The sequence below is a fragment of the Streptopelia decaocto genome (genome assembly GCF_964273445.1).
Source record: "Streptopelia decaocto genome assembly, chromosome: 3".
Taxonomy (NCBI): Eukaryota; Metazoa; Chordata; class Aves; order Columbiformes; family Columbidae; genus Streptopelia; species Streptopelia decaocto.
Genome location: NC_138656.1, coordinates 24,409,778 through 24,428,102, shown reverse-complemented (window position 1 = coordinate 24,428,102; position 18,325 = coordinate 24,409,778). Strand labels below are relative to the sequence as shown.

At 42.3% G+C, this 18,325-nt stretch overlaps 1 protein-coding gene across 2 annotated transcripts; it reads left to right on the top strand.

Annotated features, from left to right (window-relative positions):
• The first annotated feature begins 2,719 nt into the window (after positions 1-2,719).
• On the top strand, positions 2,720-17,287 carry FLVCR1 (FLVCR choline and heme transporter 1). 2 transcript variants are annotated; one of them, XM_082050122.1, is made up of 11 exons: positions 2,720-3,420; positions 6,855-6,999; positions 7,535-7,675; positions 7,968-8,035; positions 8,284-8,387; positions 9,534-9,644; positions 10,698-10,803; positions 11,018-11,129; positions 11,810-11,877; positions 12,849-12,923; positions 14,683-17,287. In XM_082050122.1, exons 1-10 carry the CDS (start codon positions 2,770-2,772, stop codon positions 12,909-12,911), a joined length of 1,569 nt encoding a protein of 522 aa, XP_081906248.1. In that variant the 5' UTR covers positions 2,720-2,769; the 3' UTR covers positions 12,912-12,923; positions 14,683-17,287. The 2 variants fall into 2 exon arrangements, with proteins under 2 accessions (XP_081906248.1, XP_081906247.1); XM_082050121.1 differs by having other exon boundaries at positions 12,849-17,287.
• Positions 17,288-18,325: the final 1,038 nt, after the last annotated feature.

Here is an 18,325-nt window from a genome sequence, read left to right as displayed (position 1 = left end):
GTCTTTAGCTTAATAAATTGTCAGTGAAATGCAGAAATCCAAGGACCTGTGCTTTAAGTGACCTCCTCCAATGGATGTTTCTGACAAGATAACTTCCTCTTGCTGGGCAACTATGTCCTTGGGCCTCCTTCTCACACAAATGGGTGTAAATCAGAAGTAGTGGTTGTGAAGCCTATGAAATACAGCAATGCAAAAAGTCAGGAGATTAGCTATCAAAGCTTTGCCTTGATGTTGTCAATTTGTTTTGCCTTCCCCTTTCTTGTTTAGGAAGGCACATTTGGAGATAAACATCCCCAAAGACCTCATCAAAATCAACCTAGTTTTACTTCACTAAGATCGGTGTGGCAGAGGTGGATTTGGCTTCTTCTTGATCTGTTGTAAATAAACTTACTTCTTTCTGGAAAATGTCTCCTCTCTTTTATGCAAGCTATCTTTTGTCCAGGTGCTCCTTCCACTGCCAGGCTCAGGCTCTTTTTCTCTACAGTTCCCTGATGTCTGGTTAATTCTTCCGCGCAGGATCCCTGTGCAGGGAGCAGATGATGGTGTGTGTTCTGGACCATTAGGTGGTGGATACAGGAGATGCTGCTCTGCGGGTGCTGTGGCAGCGAAACCCAAGGCGTGCCAGCCATGCTGGAACAGGCTGAATTCAGAGCTCAGACTGAGGGTATTACCTGGCAGCAGCTCCTGCTGCACAGAGCCAGGGGTGTGACAGGGAGAAAAGAATGAGAGAAGAACAAAGCCTATTTTCCTCTGTCTTTAAGAAGTAAATGTTATCTTTGGATGGACTTTGAAGTCATGCAAAATTCAAAAGAAAAAAATGTTGAATGAAGTCAGAAGTAGATCAGTGTTTATACCTTCTTCCAAAAGAAGAAGAGTTTTTCAGGACGCTAATGGATATGACCCAACCAAAGTATCACGGTCCTTTCTGCAGCCCCAAGACCCTTCCACAGCCTGTGCCAAGGATTGCTGCAGCAGTTCAGCAGTGGGGACAGCTGGGTCCCAGTGACCATGAGCTGGCACTGCTGGAATTACTAGCTTAGACACAGTCTCAGGTGTGTTTTCAGCATATTTCTACCAATGTGTAACACAGATATGCATTGCTAAAGTGAAAACCAGCTATTCTGTTGCTTTGGTAATGTTTGTTTCAGTTCCCACTACACTTCTTCCTCTTGAAGTCCTATTTTTTTAAAAGGCTGTGTTGCTACAGCACGTAGCACTTGAACTGTGAAGTCAGGCAGAGGAATTCAGGAGAATTTATCCAGCATCTGATCTTACACAGGAAAAGTAAAAACAAATCAGGCTTTTTTCCTGGTATGAATGAAAGAGGCAAGAAGGGCTTAAATCTGACATAGGATTCACATCTCTAAAAATCCACAGTGCCTGCAACCATCATTACTGTTGCTCAGGGAAAGCTAACATAGCCAAATTCGTACTGTGAAGCATGTGTTCATATTGCTATTCACACTATAAATAAGATCAGGAACCGTGGCTTACATAGGTCACCCGATCTTGAGTAAAATACCAACTCATAATTAGTGAGGGAACTTAAGACTGGTGGCTAAGCACATCCACCACACAGACACAGATTTGATCAGGCTCCGACATACCCATCAACAATGTGCAGCATATTATTTGCTGAACCCACGCCAAACGATTTCTCACAGAAGTTAGTAGACTACTTCTAGCATTGTTAACAAACTTCAGTATTTCTGTATTTTCCTAATGCTCTTTCGAGAACAATCCATATAACGGTATGGTGTCTGCAGAATTACAAACGGTGACAGGGGCTGCCAGACACTGCTCCTGTGAAGACTTGTACCGAACAGGGTTTGAGGGGAGATTGCTTACTGACGTGATATCTAACTGCCTCTGCACATAAGCCCGACGGACAGTTTTCTGGGGTATGTGTCAAAACAAATTTCAGAGGTTGAGTGGAAAGAAGGAATGTTTTGCCTGCGGCGCTGGAGGCAATGAAGGGCTGGGATGGATGCACATGCCCTAGTGATGCACCCACCCTGGGCACCCTCCTTCGCAATTCAGGCCTCTGCCACTGCCCGTCTGTGTCTCATCACATCAGTACATGTCTCTGTACTACAAATGCGAAGAGACAAACCTGTTATCACAGCAGGAGGCCAGTGTTTTTCCCTGGATGTGATGGGAACGGCGTGGCCTGTGTGCCCGTGGCACAGCCAGCACAGCAGCCTGCGATGTGCCCGGGGGACAAGCCACCAAGGGCAGGTCTGTGACCGCTCGGGCTCGCCTGCGCAGGACACCCCAGCCAAAAAAGTGACTACAGGAGAGACACTGAGCTGCTCCTTTCTCAGAGATACTCCGGGCATCACATACATCATTGCTGTCTCTGTATGGTTCTCAGTCACTTGCAGGGGCAATGTAAAAGACAGTAAGAAGTATAGGCATATATATATATTTTTTTTTTTTTACATATATATATATATACACACACACACGTATGCGCACATACACACCCCAACACCTTCTCTGCAACCAGGGCTGCAGCGATAGCTTTTTGAATCCACTCTCGGCCGCTGCCGTACCCAGCGCGATCGCCGGTCGCTTCCCCGGGGCCACCTCCGCTCCGCTCCGCTCCGCTCCGCTCCGCCCGCCGGGCTGGGCTGGGCTGGGCCGGGCTGTGCCGCCGGGGCGGGGCGGCGGCGGAGCCGGAGCGGGAGGCGGGTGACCTTGGCGGGCAGAGCCGGGCTGCGCTCGCCGCCGCCACCACCGGGAAGGCTGGGCGGGGAGACGGCCGAGATGGTGGAGGACGGCGGCGGCGAGGAGGAGGCGGAGGGGGAGAGCGGGGAGATGCCGGCGGCCGCCGCCGTGCCCCCCCTGCCGCGCTGCAACGGCTTCCTCCCCGGCAAGGAGGCGGAGGAGGGCGGGCGGGCGGCCCCGGCGGGCGGCGAGGCGCGGGCGGCGGAGGCCGAGGCCGAGGCCATGCTGGCGGCGGGGGCCGGGCGGCCGGAGACGCGGCTGTCGCGGCGGCGGCTGGCGGTGCTGGCCGTCTTCAGCTGCTACTCGCTGGTGAACGCTTTCCAGTGGATCCAGTACAGCATCCTCAGCAACGTCTTCGCCGGCTTCTACGGCGTCTCCTTCACGCAGGTAGACTGGCTCTCCATGGTGTACATGGTGGCCTATGTGCCGCTGATCCTGCCCGCCACCTGGCTGCTGGACGCCCGCGGCCTGCGCCTCACCGCCCTGCTGGGCTCCGGGCTCAACGCTCTGGGCGCCTGGCTCAAGTGCGGCAGCCTGGCCCCCGGCCGCTACCCGCTCACCCTGGCCGCGCAGACCGTGTGCGCCGTGGCGCAGGTCTTCATCCTGGGGCTGCCCTCACGCATCGCCTCCGTCTGGTTCGGCCCCACCGAGGTCTCCACCGCCTGCGCCGTGGCCGTGCTGGGCAACCAGGTGAGGCAGAACGGGGAGGGACGGGCGAGGGATGCTTTGGAGAAGTGGGCTTCCTTAGGGTTTGGTGTGGCATTGGTTGAAAAACCAGTAATTGAAGTGGGAAACAGCATTCTTCAAGAAGTGGAGAAACAGGGCAGCATTGGAGAGGGGAAAAGTGATGGAGCGGGTGATGTTGTGTCCCGTTCTGCCCGGCCAGCCTGGCTTTGCAGGACCCAGGTGCCATGTGGCAGCGTGGAGCAGCCCCCACACTTCTGCCAGCTGCCTGCGGCACCTCAGTCGAGACTCGTTTCAGAAGTAATCCTGCTCTGCTTTCTCTTCCTCTTGCGTTCAGCATCCCGTCTCTTGCGCTTGACGTAATTCATCTGACTCAATCCAGCCCCAGCTGGAGAGGGGTGAAATATGTGAACTTCATCATAGAGGCCCCCAATGCCACCGTACATTAATTTTTGCTTTTTAAATTGTGGCCTCATATTGCTCAGCACCAGCAGTCGATGCCCTGGTGACTCATGAAGTTTTCTGTGCCACTGTGATAGTTCACGGCACTGTGGGGAGCTGATAACTGAGTCAAGGATTTCCTCGAGGTCCCTGGTCCTGGCCGGTTTCAGAGAGCTGGAACGGGCATATCTGAAATCACAGTTGAAGATATGATACAGATGGTTTTTTTTTCCTCCCATAGCCTTGTTCTTGGCCCCTGCCACTGTCCCTGCTCTTCTGTGGCAACAAAACGTTAAGATCCCAATCAGCATAACTGGTGCAGGCTGAGGTCTTAGGTACAGTTTGATTAAGGTGACAGAGGGGTTTATTTTTCATCATATGAATCTAATGATTTTATGCTTGTGCACTTTGGATTATTACAGCAGCAATATTAGCGTTACATATTTACAGTTAGGGTTGCTCATTATCTCATACGTGGCTGTTTACAGTTTTCCCAGTGTATTTCCAAAACTATTTTTTTAGCATCGAGGTCTTCCAGTGGACAAGTCAACTGTCCCTTTTGGACTGAAAACTTTGGGGGTTGTTGGTTGGTTGTTTTAGCACTTGTGCAGACATTTTGCATCTGTGTCCCAGAATCAAGTTTAAGGTTTCTTTGGCAGCTAAATTTTCACTCTTCCAGACTTGTACCAGTCCTCACAGTAGCAAGGGTTTACTGGAGTCTCAGATTGGCAGTACAGTGCGAAGGATCCATCCGGGAGTCTGAAATGGATGCTTTGCTCAGATGCTGGGATATGGGCATTGCAGCGAGGAAGGGCAAGGAGCAGTGGTGTGGGGATTGTGAGGGTAGGAACCACAAGAAAGTGGGACAAGCAAGACGGGAGCAGAGGTGTGAACAAAATAAACCTTAATTACCTCTGGAGCATGTTCACCTCCAGAAACTAGGACTGATCTTAGTGTGCTGACATGCTTGACAGTCCTCTGCCAGGGAAATACCTGTGAAACACGCTGATGAAGTGTGTTTCTGCAGCTACACTGTACCCTGCTGTCTCAGAGCTGCGTGCTACATAGGTCTTAGGGTCCCAGTCCTGCTTGTGACCCATGAAGACTCTTATGGTGTCAAACCATAGAATTTCTTTGTTCTCAGTTTTTGCTTCCTTAAAACTTCTAAAAAGCTAGATTGAAAGAGTAGAGTAGTGAAATGACAAATTAGGCACTTGGAGGTTAGAAATATTGTCTGTATATCCCAGTGCAGTTGACTTCTGCAGATACATTATGGCAGAGTCTCACTGTACATGTTCAATTGCGCGAGGTGAACAATGTAAGAGAATCTGTAAGAGAATCGGGTTGCTATAACAAATTGGGCTGTAGGTCATCCGATCTCTTATCAGATATTTTGCATAACCCCAGAGCTACAGCAAACAGGACTGGCGACCGCAGGCAGAGGAGAAACAGAGTAATTATCACAAATCAGATCGCACCCCTTATCTCTTGAGATGCTGATCTCATTGTTCGCAATTGAAACGCAAATCCCTGGGAACACGGGATGTACCTGTCAAGGGTTGTTAGGAGTGACAGATTTCCAGAAGTGATGAACATCTCAAACTGGGCACACCATATTCATTTGAACTCTCTGTCCTTCTGCCCTCGACCTCTCTAGATGTAAAAGGTGTGAAACGGTGTCACTTAACTTTCTTGGAATATTGTGGGTGCTGTATTGGCTCACATTAGGGGTGTAAAAAACATACCTTTAGAAAAATAGTGAGAGTAATTATGTACTCAGTGCATGTTTGTAGGGTTCTTACACTGAAGGGTGAGAGTAAAAAGAAACATTCTTTATGTGAGCACTGGATGCTGTGTAAATCTGATGGTCTGTTGGGAAAAAACAAAACCAAACCAAACAACAAAAAGAACAAAACCCCACACAACCTAAAACTAAAATACAAGTGAAAGACCAAACTAAACACCCTCCAAAACCAACAAACAACCAAAAAAAAAACACCAAACCCCAAACCAAATCAAAACCCACAAACAAACAAACCCAACAAAACCCACCACAGTCAAAACAGAAACCCCTCATCAGGCATATGCACAAAGGGCACTTTTCAAGCACATTGACACACGTTTAATTTGAGTGTTGGACTTGCTATTCTAACAGTCTTTGGTGCTCTTTTAATATTTGTTTTGTTTTACCTGAAATAGATGCATTTTGTTTGTTTTTTATTTAAAAAAAAAGAGTTCTAACACTTCAAAACGCAGTTTAGTTTTGGAGGAGCAGCAAAGGTAAAGTGGAGAGTAGTCCAAGGCTGTTGTTTCTTCATGTTTTAAAATGCTTTTTTATATATACCAAAAATTTCAGTCCTTTTGTCTTTCTTTAGTTCAAAATCAGTTGCTACAAACCCACCAATACTTTATTTTGTGATTGTTTTCTTTATTACCTTAGCAATACTTGCAGATGTAGGTTTTGTGTTTCTTAAAAAGGATGCTCCTTTTCTCTTGCTTTTCTTCTGCTTTTCTCTGCTCTGTCAATTCTGCAATAAACCATGATGGCAGTCTGTATTACTGCTGTGTCAGGTGAAGTGTTTTGATTGAGAAGAAGAAAAGAGCATTTCTACAAGAGTAGCTGGAGTCTTCTGTCATCTCTAGGTCTTCAGTTGCAGGATGATCGAGAATAATTTATGTGCATGAACAGTATTTTCCTATGAAAGATTCTGAAAAAAATCTTCCTTAATGCTTAGTTGTTTGATGTGCTGCATACTAGATATAGTATTGTAGTTTAATTTAGAAATGAAAAGGTTAAAACCTGAGTTATGGAAGACCTGATTATGAAATGTAATTGAGAGCAAATGGCTCAGCAGCATTATACTAAACTGAATGCTCTTCCTTTGTAGTTTTATTAGTACTTATTATTATGTAAATTCTGAATTCTACCTGGTAGGGCTGTTCTGTTAATATTTAGTTCACCGGGAAATGATTTTTGGTTTTCTTTTCTTGCTTTACAGCTTGGCACTGCAATTGGCTTTTTGTTGCCACCTGTTTTGGTTCCAAATACACCTAACGATATTGATCTAATGGCACATAACATCAGCATCATGTTCTATGGAACAGCAATAGTGTCCACGCTTTTGTTCTTCTTAACAGGAGTTGGTAAGCGTTCCGCTCTTGTAATTTAAATTACGACCATAGGGAGTGTTTACAACATCTCACTTCAAGCATCTCACTTTGCTCAAAGCAGTTGAGGTTACATTTTCTCCAGTTCACTTGTGCTCACTTACCTGATGTGCCAGGGTTAAGCGACAACCAGTTTGCTGAATGTCGTGCTTCACATGGGGTGACCACTCAGAATATTTAGTTCACTTAAGCTTTCTGCTACAAGGACAGCATGATATATTGTGAATTCTCTCTGTTAATCTTACAATTCCAATATGAAGGTCTAGACACATTGCAGGTGAAGTCTGTGTTTGACCATATGTTGGTAGCAATCAAACATGACCAAATAATCAGTGCATCCATTATGACTGTGACTTAATTCTTACATGAGGAAAATCTGGAATATTTTTTATGGAAGTGTTTTAAACCACAAATTAAACTTGTGAAATTCATCAAGCTGAAACACCTCAAAAATAAAAAGCATTAATCTGGTAAAGACAAATCAAAACTGTTCCTTCTTCTTTTTCCTCAGTGTTTGAAGAAAAGCCCAAATACCCTCCTAGCCACTCTCAAGCAGTCCTGCAAACTATGCCTCCCGAGGATTACTCCTACAAGCAGTCGATCATAAACTTGTTCAAAAACATTCCGTTTGTACTCTTGCTGATCAGTTACGGTAAGTGGAGCTGTCAGGCTGTACCCTGGCGGAACAGCTGAATGTGTGCACCAAGCACACGGAGTTCTAGTTGTGGTGGTTTTTTATGGGGGAGGGAATGTCAAACTTATTCAGCAGCCAGTGCTGGAAAATCCTGCAGAATTTAAAATAACATTTGTAGGTCTGGTGAACAGATTTTACCTGGCAGATAAAAGATTTTGCCTCTAATTTGTGTCAGAAGATTAACTCTTTAGAGTAACAGATCTGTGTGGCTACACGTGGAATAACTGAAGTTTTTCTTTTGGTACTGCAGGTATTATGACTGGGGTGTTTTATTCTGTCTCCACGTTGTTAAATCAGATGATAGTAACTCATTATGAGGTAAGTTTTTTGGATCTCCTTTGTAATTGTTTTTTCTGTACATTTGCAGAGGTGATGTTTATAATAATGTAGGTGTTATGTGGGCTCAGATGTTTGGTTTCCTTTATACCCCCCTACAGTTTCTTGCACCATACACATAATGGGAGTCATAGGAATGTTTGTTTGTGCTTATGACTGCCAAGAGGTCTGAACTTGACTCTGAGTGGAAGCAAGTTATTAATGAGCACCATATAAATATTTGTTGAAAGGGAGAAGAAGTGAACGCTGGGAGAATTGGCTTGACACTGGTGGTGGCAGGAATGGTGGGTTCGATTATTTGTGGTTTGTGGCTGGATTACACTAAAACATACAAGTAAGTGTGGGTAGGCATGTCTGGGGTTAGGGGTAGGAGAGCGGTGCACTTGCATTACAAAATACCTTGACATAAGGTCTGAAGTGAACTGATGGTAAAATGCAGTTCATCCTTGATCTTTTAGTGGCCTTGCTGGAGACAAGTTTCTGAGGCTACAGCAAAAGCTTGAGACTCCTGTTGGTTCTTGGACAAAAGAAATGAGAGAGGAGAATGCAAAGATGAAAGGGGTTTTCTATCAATTCCTGTCTCTGCAGGAGTTAAATGCTACCAAGGAAAGCATTGCATGTCCTGTAAACAGCGGCCAGGTGGCCCTGTGGGCTCCTTCTGGGAAAGCATGAAGGCTCAAAACCATTGTTTTGCAAAATGGGCAGTGGATGGAAATTTTTGTTTTTACTACTCCTGGGCATATTTGTAAACATAACATTCAGTGGATGCCCATGGAGCAGAACTGTGTTCTGGGGTAGGAGCTCCTGGGTCCATCACTGGTGGTGTGGTGCCCCCAGGGGTGGGTAGTGCCCTGGAGCACTGCTTGCAGTGGAGAAGTTCTCCCTCGGTGACTCCTTGTACACTATGTGCAAGAGCTGTAGGAACCTAACCGATGTTGATGCTCTAGATTGGCTTTGTTTCTGCATGTGCTTTGGCTTATATATAAGTTATACATGCTTTAATGTTTTGGATGACATCTCATAATTCAAATTTAAAATAATAGAATATCGTCTCTAGATTTGTTTGACTTGCCTCTTTGGCTGAGTTTTATCACTAGTTATGTTTGATTTGGCTGCTCATGTATTGATGTATTGTGTAATGGGCAGCACTGCAGAATGGCCAAGAGGCACAACATAGCGGAGAGCTAAAACAGTCTTACGGTAATAGTATCTGCTGTGTTCGTCCATTCTTTGAGACTCTTGAGTAGGTCTCTCAGCCTCGAGTGAAGCAGCCATATAACTAAGGCAATAAAGAGTTCAGGAAGGGATATGTTCTCACTGGATGATATGTTGGAGTCAGAATTACAAGAAACAAATTTCATAGCTGTAGAATATCAGTTGTTAGAGAGTAAGTAATGTTTATGTTACTTTTCCATGTATCAGCAATATGCTATGACTTTATGTTAACAATGTTAATTTTTTTTTTTCGGTTGCATTGCAGGCAAACTACTTTGATTGTTTACATTCTCTCTTTCATTGGGTTGCTGGTATTTACTTTCACCCTGGACCTCGGATACCTTATAGTAGTGTTCGTGACTGGAGGAGTACTTGGGTGAGCAATTAAAGAGGACTAGAAGACTTACTGCGTTTCTGTTCAGCAACAATATTTAACTGTTTTAACCAAATGATTCTACTGTATATTCTGTTGCCATCCATGCTCTCAAGCTATGCCTATAGATCACAGTACAGAGATGGTTTACTAGGGTTTCACCTTCTGTTACAGCAGAATAAATCTAAAGTAACTCACTTTCCAGTGGATTTCATTTAACATTTTTATGGACCTAACAGAAGTCTGTATGTTGTCAATTTTTTGTTCCAATTCAAAAAGCTGTCTGCAGCTGTTGACCAGTGGATAAATGATTAGAGTTTAACTGAGCAAATCTCGGAAGACTGGCTTCTGTGTGTTTTGATTAATTTATATTTTGATGGTCCAGCTGATGTGCTGGGTGCTTTGTTCGCTCAGAAGAGCACAAGTACTTCTCACAGATACATAATCTAAAAGCCCCAAAAGGTGCTGAGGGAATAATGCTGTATCCAGACACAGCAGTCAAGGTAGAGCCAGGAATGTCCTGAGAGTTTTAGTCTAAAAAAAACAGTCACCCAGCCTCAGCTGCATTTAGCTCCTGCTCTTCCTGTCACCCATGAGTCCCCTCAGCTCCTTCCACAGCAGGTTCTAGTGTCCCTTCCAGTGTCCAACCTCACTGCCACTGATGGTGTCTTTTTGTCCTCCAGCATGGATGTTTGGGGTGATCAAATGATGCAGTTCATTAATGTCTTTCATTTGAAAGTTATTGGCTTCTATTACGGAGTGGTTGGTCAGAGAAGGTGGTTTCCTATGTACAGAGTAGAATGCAGGTGGTTTTGGGAAACGAGACAAATATGTTAAAACATCTTTGTCCTAAAGAGAGAGATGTATGGCTACAGTTGTTGGTTGAGGTTGGGTGAATGAGGCAAGCAAACCAAGTACCGAATCATGTTACCTCTTGGAAATAGACAGTTCAGAATACTAACTAATTCATAATACCATGTGTTTATGTTTGATTTTCTTAGCTCTAGTAATAGATGAAGGCCATACCTGTCATCCTCTTACTTTTCTCTTCAACAGGTTCTTCATGACTGGCTATCTCCCACTTGGGTTTGAATTTGCTGTGGAAATTACATACCCAGAGTCTGAAGGCACTTCCTCAGGTCTCCTCAATGCATCAGCACAGGTTATATCATTTTATTTCTTTGAGTGAAGTAATGTTCAGGAAGGCTGCTCAGTTCAAATCTAAGGAGGCTTTCTTAGACTCGGCTGCTAAGTCTCTGTTGCAGTAGTCTTTATTTTTTTACTTTGTTTTTTGTAAGATGTGACCTGAAACTTTGCAAGGCAAAGTGATGAGACTTTTCTTTGTCATCTTGATGAAGTTATTTGTTCGTTTATAGATATTTGGAATCATCTTTACACTTGTTCAAGGAAAACTCACAACAGACTACAGTCCTCGTGCAGGAAACCTCTTTCTTTGTGCTTGGATTTTTGTGGGCATTATCTTAACAGGTAATTAATCAGAAATGTAAGTAATGATTTCTCTTTAATGTAAAAATGTGGAGGGTTTTTTGAGACAGTGAATTTCTGGGTAGTTTTTAGGTGTCTCGGACATCTAGGATTTAAATATGTGGCTTCCTGTCTGGGCTGAGGACAGAAGTTATAAGTTAAGTGCAGGGTTTGGGTTTCTTTTCTTTGTTTTTCACTTTCAATACTTGCTGTGTGCATGCCCTTTGTTTTAAGGAAGATGTTGCTAACATATGAACAGCCATCTGCCACCTATTTCTTGAGTCATGTCTTAAATTCGAGGCAGATGTCTGTACGCAGAGTAGGATAGTAAACAAAAACATAAATGGAGACACTTTTCAGTTTTCCCAATACTGCTGCTGTATTCCTAAACTGTACCAGTCAGTGACTTACACATCCTGGTACTTACAGATGTACTTAAAGTGCCCAAACCATCAAGTTTTGATTTAAGTAATCATGGTTTAAAAGCTTTTATTGTCATTTTCTACATGTACATTGTGAGCAGCAAGTTCAAATTGTAAGTTTAAATCCCAAAAGAGTGAATACAGGTATTTTGAATATGTGCTGAAAGCTGCTCCTATGTGCTTCCTCTGTACAAACATTTCCCTTGAAATGCATGTCATTGCAAAGTTGTGAACAAGCTTTCTCTGTATTTTTTGTTTCAGCCTTAATAAAATCAGATTTGAGAAGACACAATGTGAATTCGGGGGTTATGAACTTGGATGTTAAAGCTGTAAGTGATGACTCTTTTACTGTGATGTTATTACTGTACTTGAATGCTTGGCTTCTATTGGCATAATAATACTAACAGCAAGAGTAATTGACAAGAACTTATGAGTGTTTCCATGCTGTTTTGGAACAACAGAGCCACAGGGGATGCTTCCATCAGATATCTTTTTCCCCTTAGCTCCCGTGAAAGAATGTAAAAGACCTTCTGCTCTCAGATCTTTCTGAATTTTAAGTGGCTAGTATTAATCTCTGATTTTATTGCTTGAATTTTGCTTCTTCATATCTGCAGGTAGCATTGTAGATTGTGAAGCCTTGTTGTGCATTGGGTTAGGAGACTCTGCTATAGACTAGATATTTTATTTAAAATACCCGCAGTCCCTTTAAGTGAAGTCAGTGTCTGAGGAACAGTAGTCATGCTGCAGTTTCTATACTGTGTGAGTTTACCAGCCAGGCTGGGGCTGTATTGGGGATGTAAGTGCTGACTGTAGGCAGTGGTCCGTGATTTGTCTGTTAATTAGCCTAGATTGTCGCACAATGTCATTTGTATTAGCAAAAGGCTGGGGTCCTCAGTCTGATATTACCATAAATAATTGAGAGCTGCCTGCGTTTATATGGTACAATAGCACTTTGATACCAAACCTTGATCATCAAGATTCTGTTGGAAATTTTCTGGAGGAAAAAAAAAGGAAAGTTAATCTCCTTGTGATAAATATCTATATGCAGTAGATACATACTTTAGAGTTGTACCAAAAAACTCAGTTCTGTATGTGTATTTTTTGATGTGGGTTTCTTGTGTTTGGTTTTGTTTCTTTTCCATTACAGAGAGAAGGAAAAATAGGGCTTTCTATAAATGCCTCATTTGGCTTATTAACCACATATACTATTGGAGTCTAGCCTAGTAATTACCCAGGAATACTGTGGTTGGGAATAACTTCAGAGTAACAGCTTAATTCCTGCTTTTTTCCCCCTCTCCAGGTACCAGTTGACAGTCCTGTAGAACCTGAAAGTACTACATTAAAAATTCAGTCGGATTTATAAAGCTGAAATAAGGTGACTTAGAAACGCACAAGTTTGGTTGCATACTGGACGATATTAATTAGTGTAATCACTGGATTTGTGTGTATGAGTAGCAAAATGTGCTTGGTGATAGTTGTGAGGTGGAAACTATGAAGATGCTCAGTTCATTTTGCCCAAGATGTAAAGAATTTACCTTTGTATGGAATATTTATTTTAACACTTTTCAAGTTTTGCAGTTTCATTTATAAAGAACTGTGTGAATACTCTCCGTGCTATGACATGTACATTCAGGATGCACACTTGAAAAAATCTGGAATCTTGAAGTACAGTCATCATGATCAGGAGTGTCTAATCTTCTTTTTCCTGAAGAATCGAGAGGTAGTTAATTTCTTGTTCAGTCTTTGCTACTGCATTTGAAAAGTCAGAGAATAGATAGCTGCACAGCTGGAAGATGTTCACAAGTTCCTTATTTTTTAAAATGTATTTGTGTTTTTAATGTAAGCCAACGGTTCCTTCTGGGAAACTGTCGATAGCACAATACTGAAAACAAGAGATGACTACAAATGTGTGTGTTTCATACTGGCATCTGACATTTCTCTTGCCTTGAAACTTCTCAATAGATATCAGAAGGCAGATAAGAGAAAACACTGTCTTACAGATTCATTGTAACATTTCTGGGGAGGTGTAAAGAGTTTCCTACTAGACAAATCGAAGAAAAATCATTTCTTATTAAATACAGTCAAAAAGAGGTGAAAGACCTTTGGTATCTCTACCGTGAAGTATTTACAGGCAATGAAACGCTGCCACACAGGTTGCCTCCATGGAATATTTTAAGCGCTTTCTCAGTTAAAGTGAGAGTTTACAAAGAGCTGGTGCCTTCACTTTGTAAAGAAGATCCTTGGCTCATCTTGAGTATAATCATTGCTGCTGAAGACATTCCGTTTTGTATGTTAAACATCCTCTGAGTATCTGTAGAGTATCAGAAAATGTGTTCTGTCGTTTTTGCATTTATTTCTCTGCGTTATGAATTGTGTCATTTGCCTCGTGAAATTTTTGCACTCATATAACTTAAATCATGTCTTTCACAGTTTGTTAAAAGCTGTAAGGATGACTGAAAATAGTGATGCTTCACTTTGTCTGATGACATATTCACTGTTTATATCATGCATCTTAGCTACAAAAGGAGCAGACTTCACTAACATTGACCTTGTATTATTACATTTGTCTGAATTTGGGATGTGGATTTCTCACTGCAGTGTTTCTCCTTTACCTTGTACTCTATCTCCACACCTACAGAACTGACAGCACTACAATATACTGAGGCCCTACTATTATTGCACAAGTCAGACCTGAGTTAGCAGATTTTCTGCAGACATTTAAGCTTTAGCAGCCTTTAAGTTGAGCCTGCAGGTTCAGTGCCATCAATGATGCTGTCTGCTTTGAGTTCCCACAGATGTAGTGCCATCCAGAAGGCTGGATCCTACTTGTTTTTCCATGGATTCTTACAGTTGGGTATGGGGAACTTTTTAATTCCAAGATAGACTTTCAGTATAAGTATTGATAAATGCTTTTCTTTTTCTTGTTTCGCTGTAGGTTTAGAGAATCCTCTTATGTAAAAAGGACCCTGTGAACTTAGCTTACTAAACTTAGCCTCTGAACACAATGATCTCGATTTAACATTTTGTATGATAAATGCTTCGGACATGGGAAGAATGGCAATATACATATCAGAATAAGCTAGGTATGCTTGGAACACTCACCTTTCAAAAACAGCTCCGTGTCTTTTTGCCAGGTCCAGTACTACAGAGAAAATGAGCCCCCTTGCTGCTCCTGGAGAGGAGAGCCCTATGGGAAGAGTCCTCTGGTGACATAGGTGAATACAGGCAAAATAACTCATAGATATTCAAACAGCGGGCAAGAGCATAGGGGTGGAAGCAGAGATGCTTTCATTGTGTTAGTTCTTTACATTCAATGACTTGTTGTGATATAAGCTGCCCCATCTGTACACGTTTTCAGCCTGAGTGAGCAAAGTGAAAGTTCCTTCCTTTTCATATCTGCGGGTGGCTTTTCCCTGTGGAAAACTGATAATAATGTATGCCAAAATATGTAAGTTCTTCCACAAGGTACAGATTCAGTAACTATTTGTGTGCGTGGTCCTTGGTTGCTTTGTACTTCTGCTGTTGCAAAATCTTAACAAGACAATGTATTTACGGTTTTGAGGAAGTGTGTTCAGATGTCCAAAGGAAGTCTTTGGCAGTATCCAGGATGCTTTCTGAGATGTCCAGTACATACTGTTCAAATTCAAAGATGCAGCTTTTTTCTTCTTTTATTTTAAATATTTTTTTAAATTCATTTTCTCACTACTGGTTTCCAGTTTCTTTAGTTATGTTCAGCTGATTATTGAAAAAATATTCAAGGCCTTCTGGCTCCTTGTGTTTTTTATCTTCTGCCAAATTACTTGGCTACCCTCTGAAAAGGTCCAAACAAGATTTTGACATCCTGGAAACCCTGCTGGGTCCCTGAAAAGAAAATATTCCTAATAATAAAGGCTTAATTACATCCTGGATTTAATATTCCCCCTCTAAAAAGAGCCTGAAAGTTGGAAACCTGTGAGCTATTTCCAGGCAACGATTAAGTATTCAAATAAAAGGCTCAGCAGCAAAATATAAAGCAAATGAAGAACAAACCAGTATTTTATGTAATAATATTATAATCTGTCAAGAAACTGAGGTTGTAGCTCATGGCAGAAATAAATTTGGGGTAGTTTGGGCTTTGGGTTTTTTGCTTTTAATTTTTGTTTTTAAACAAACATCTACCCAATCAAACATCCATCTGGAACCTGGAACAGGGTCTCTGACTCTCAGCCTTGAGATTGTGGCTCAGCCCTCCAGTAAGAGTAGAGGTGGGGGCTAAAAAAATCATAACTGCTTAAAGAGCAAATTGTTCAATGAATGGAATTATATGTCAACTATGAGAGCAGGGAGTGGGAAACCAAGTGAGGAGAGGTATCCCAGTCCCATGCATCAGCTTTTGCTTTTCAATACGCTTTAATTTTGAGCGCTTTGAGGGAACTAGAGGATGAAAGAGCACTCGTGGTGAGTGTCAGCAAGGGGGCTGCCCGCACATTCCCAGAGACCCCTCCAGGGTCTGTAGTTGCTAATTTTCAGCTACAAGATTCGGAGATTAACCTTTAAAATAGCTCTATCTTTGTTTGTTTCTTCCAGACCATGTTAAAATTTTGCTAACTTAAGTGGGAGAGACACAGAGAACATTAACCCATTTCTACTTAGGGTTCTTAACATGGCCTTAAAACCATCGTTTCTGTTGGCTGGGTGTGAAAATATCAGGCCTGTAAGGAATAGTCTGGAATTTCTGTAATTGGGAGCTTTCTTCTTCAGCTTTGTAGAGAAGTCCTTCAGAGCATTTATTTTGTAGATGGGTGCCTGTCTTTAATAACATCTCTTTCTGTTGCTGAATGCTCATGTTTTATGAGGGAGAAATAACAAGGGATGAAGTGGGGAGAATACATCTGAATCATTTCAGGTTAACATGGCTTTCCTAACTTCATCCTTTCAATCATTCCTTTTGTCCAATGCAGTCTGTTGTTTCAGAGACAATCACTGGAGTGTGTGATTAGAGCAGCCAGCCCAAGTTGCCTAATGAAAAAATGCTTTTTGAGAAGTCTTTGTACTGTCTCATGCATCTACAACCAAGTGACACTGGGTTAAGGTATAAGCACTTACTGCTTTCATTTTCCATTCTGTGAACTCATGAGTCTTCCTATGTGAGTGGGAACGTGTGACCTTTTCAGTTGCTGCCTTTCAGTACGTGTATGTACCACCTGGAGTGTTATAGGCTACTAATGATTCATAGACCACTGGCTAAGTTATTGTATCCTATGGGATTTCCCTACCACCACCATTTGGTCTGAAGTCTGTGAAGAGGAAGAAGGGATGTTAATGCATGAACTAGAATGAATTAAGCAAAAAATATTCCTAAGAGAAATGTATTTCCATGTTAAGACCTGTGTTACTTACTGCTGATGTCTTTGTTCTTCTCATGAAGATAACCAAGATTTTTGCTTTAATATTTTGGTTTTGTTAGTGTCATATTCTTTGTTTCAAGAGAAAACTAAAAATTCCTTATGAATATTCTCAGATTGCAATATTGTATGTATGTGTATATGTGGGTAGCATCATTCCTTACCATTACATGTTATTAATAAAGTGTATAAAGTGTAACTTGATCAGAACGAAGATTATGATTTTTGACAGCTGCTGATACAGCTGATGGTCTAAAAATGATTCATTTTTTTCCTTAAAAGCTGTCATATGATGTCAGAAAATTTTATAAGTGTATGAGACACTGTGTCATTAATAAACATGCATGCACATATATACGCAGAGTGCTTGTATGCGGGGTATGTAAATGTATTATACACAAGAGCGTTGGCTTACAGAAAAATTTTCTCAGGGCATAGAATTAAAGTATTAGCATCAGTAATAGAGTTTCGCTGCTCCAGCACAGGGATTTCTCCTCCTTTGCTTTGGAAAAGGTCTGTGAGGAAAAGTGCAGCTAACACCTGAAGCAGAGCAATCCAGTGTCATCTCCTTAAGGGCAATGCAAATACTATTTTAAAAAAGCACCCAGCTGTAGAGCGATTATCTAGGGAGAGAGGGTAGAATAACTTCTTAGAGAGGACAGAGTGAGACATTACATTGAGTTACGGCCCAGCTTTTGTTTCTAAAACCAGAGCTGTCTTCAGTGGGAGCACGGCAGGACCTTTGTGAATGCTCTGTAGGGTTCTGGCGCTTATGCTCAGGTGTTCAGTGTGGATCGCCAGCACATCAGCTGTGAGCCGGGCAAGTCTGAGGAACCTGCTTCAAAGAAAGCAGAGTCACTGTAAGAAACTTCTTGTTTTTAATCTCCCTTCTCCACAAAACTGGAATTACCTCTGAGCTATTTGTATGAGGATCTTCACGGGAGGACGTTGCAGGTGCTGCAGAGCACAGGAAACACGAACCTTTTGTTACAAAGCAACGCTAGCATCCAGTTCAGCAGTGGGCTGAACTTTCAGTTGGACTCATGATTTTACAACCGGGACCATAGGGTTGTATTCCTCTTACAGTATCTGTATGAAAGCTGTGGGCTATAACCTCACTTAGCATTGCAATTCAAACATTCCCACAGCTGGGAAGGAACAATTAGAGCAAATTATTGTTGCCTTAGAGTTCATTCTTTAGCAGACACTCAGTCTTACTTGAAAGAAAGTGCCAGAAAGTTCCTCAGGTAAGTGGGAGGTGTGAAGCCATCATGGCTATGATCAGTCAAAATCATTATTGAGGGAAAATACTTATTTTGTTGTTGTTTCTATAGCTGGGAAGAGGCATTATATATCCATAACTAACAAGTATTAACCCTTACAGAAAGTGATA

Bases quoted from the DNA above. Each gene is read 5' to 3' on its own strand.
- FLVCR1 (XM_082050122.1), top strand. From the start codon at position 2,770: ATGGTGGAGGACGGCGGCGGCGAGGAGGAGGCGGAGGGGGAGAGCGGG. The intron at 3,421-6,854 runs GTGAGGCAGAAC...CTTGCTTTACAG, and splicing joins TGGCCGTGCTGGGCAACCAG to CTTGGCACTGCAATTGGCTT. The intron at 9,645-10,697 runs GTGAGCAATTAA...TCTCTTCAACAG, and splicing joins GTGACTGGAGGAGTACTTGG to GTTCTTCATGACTGGCTATC.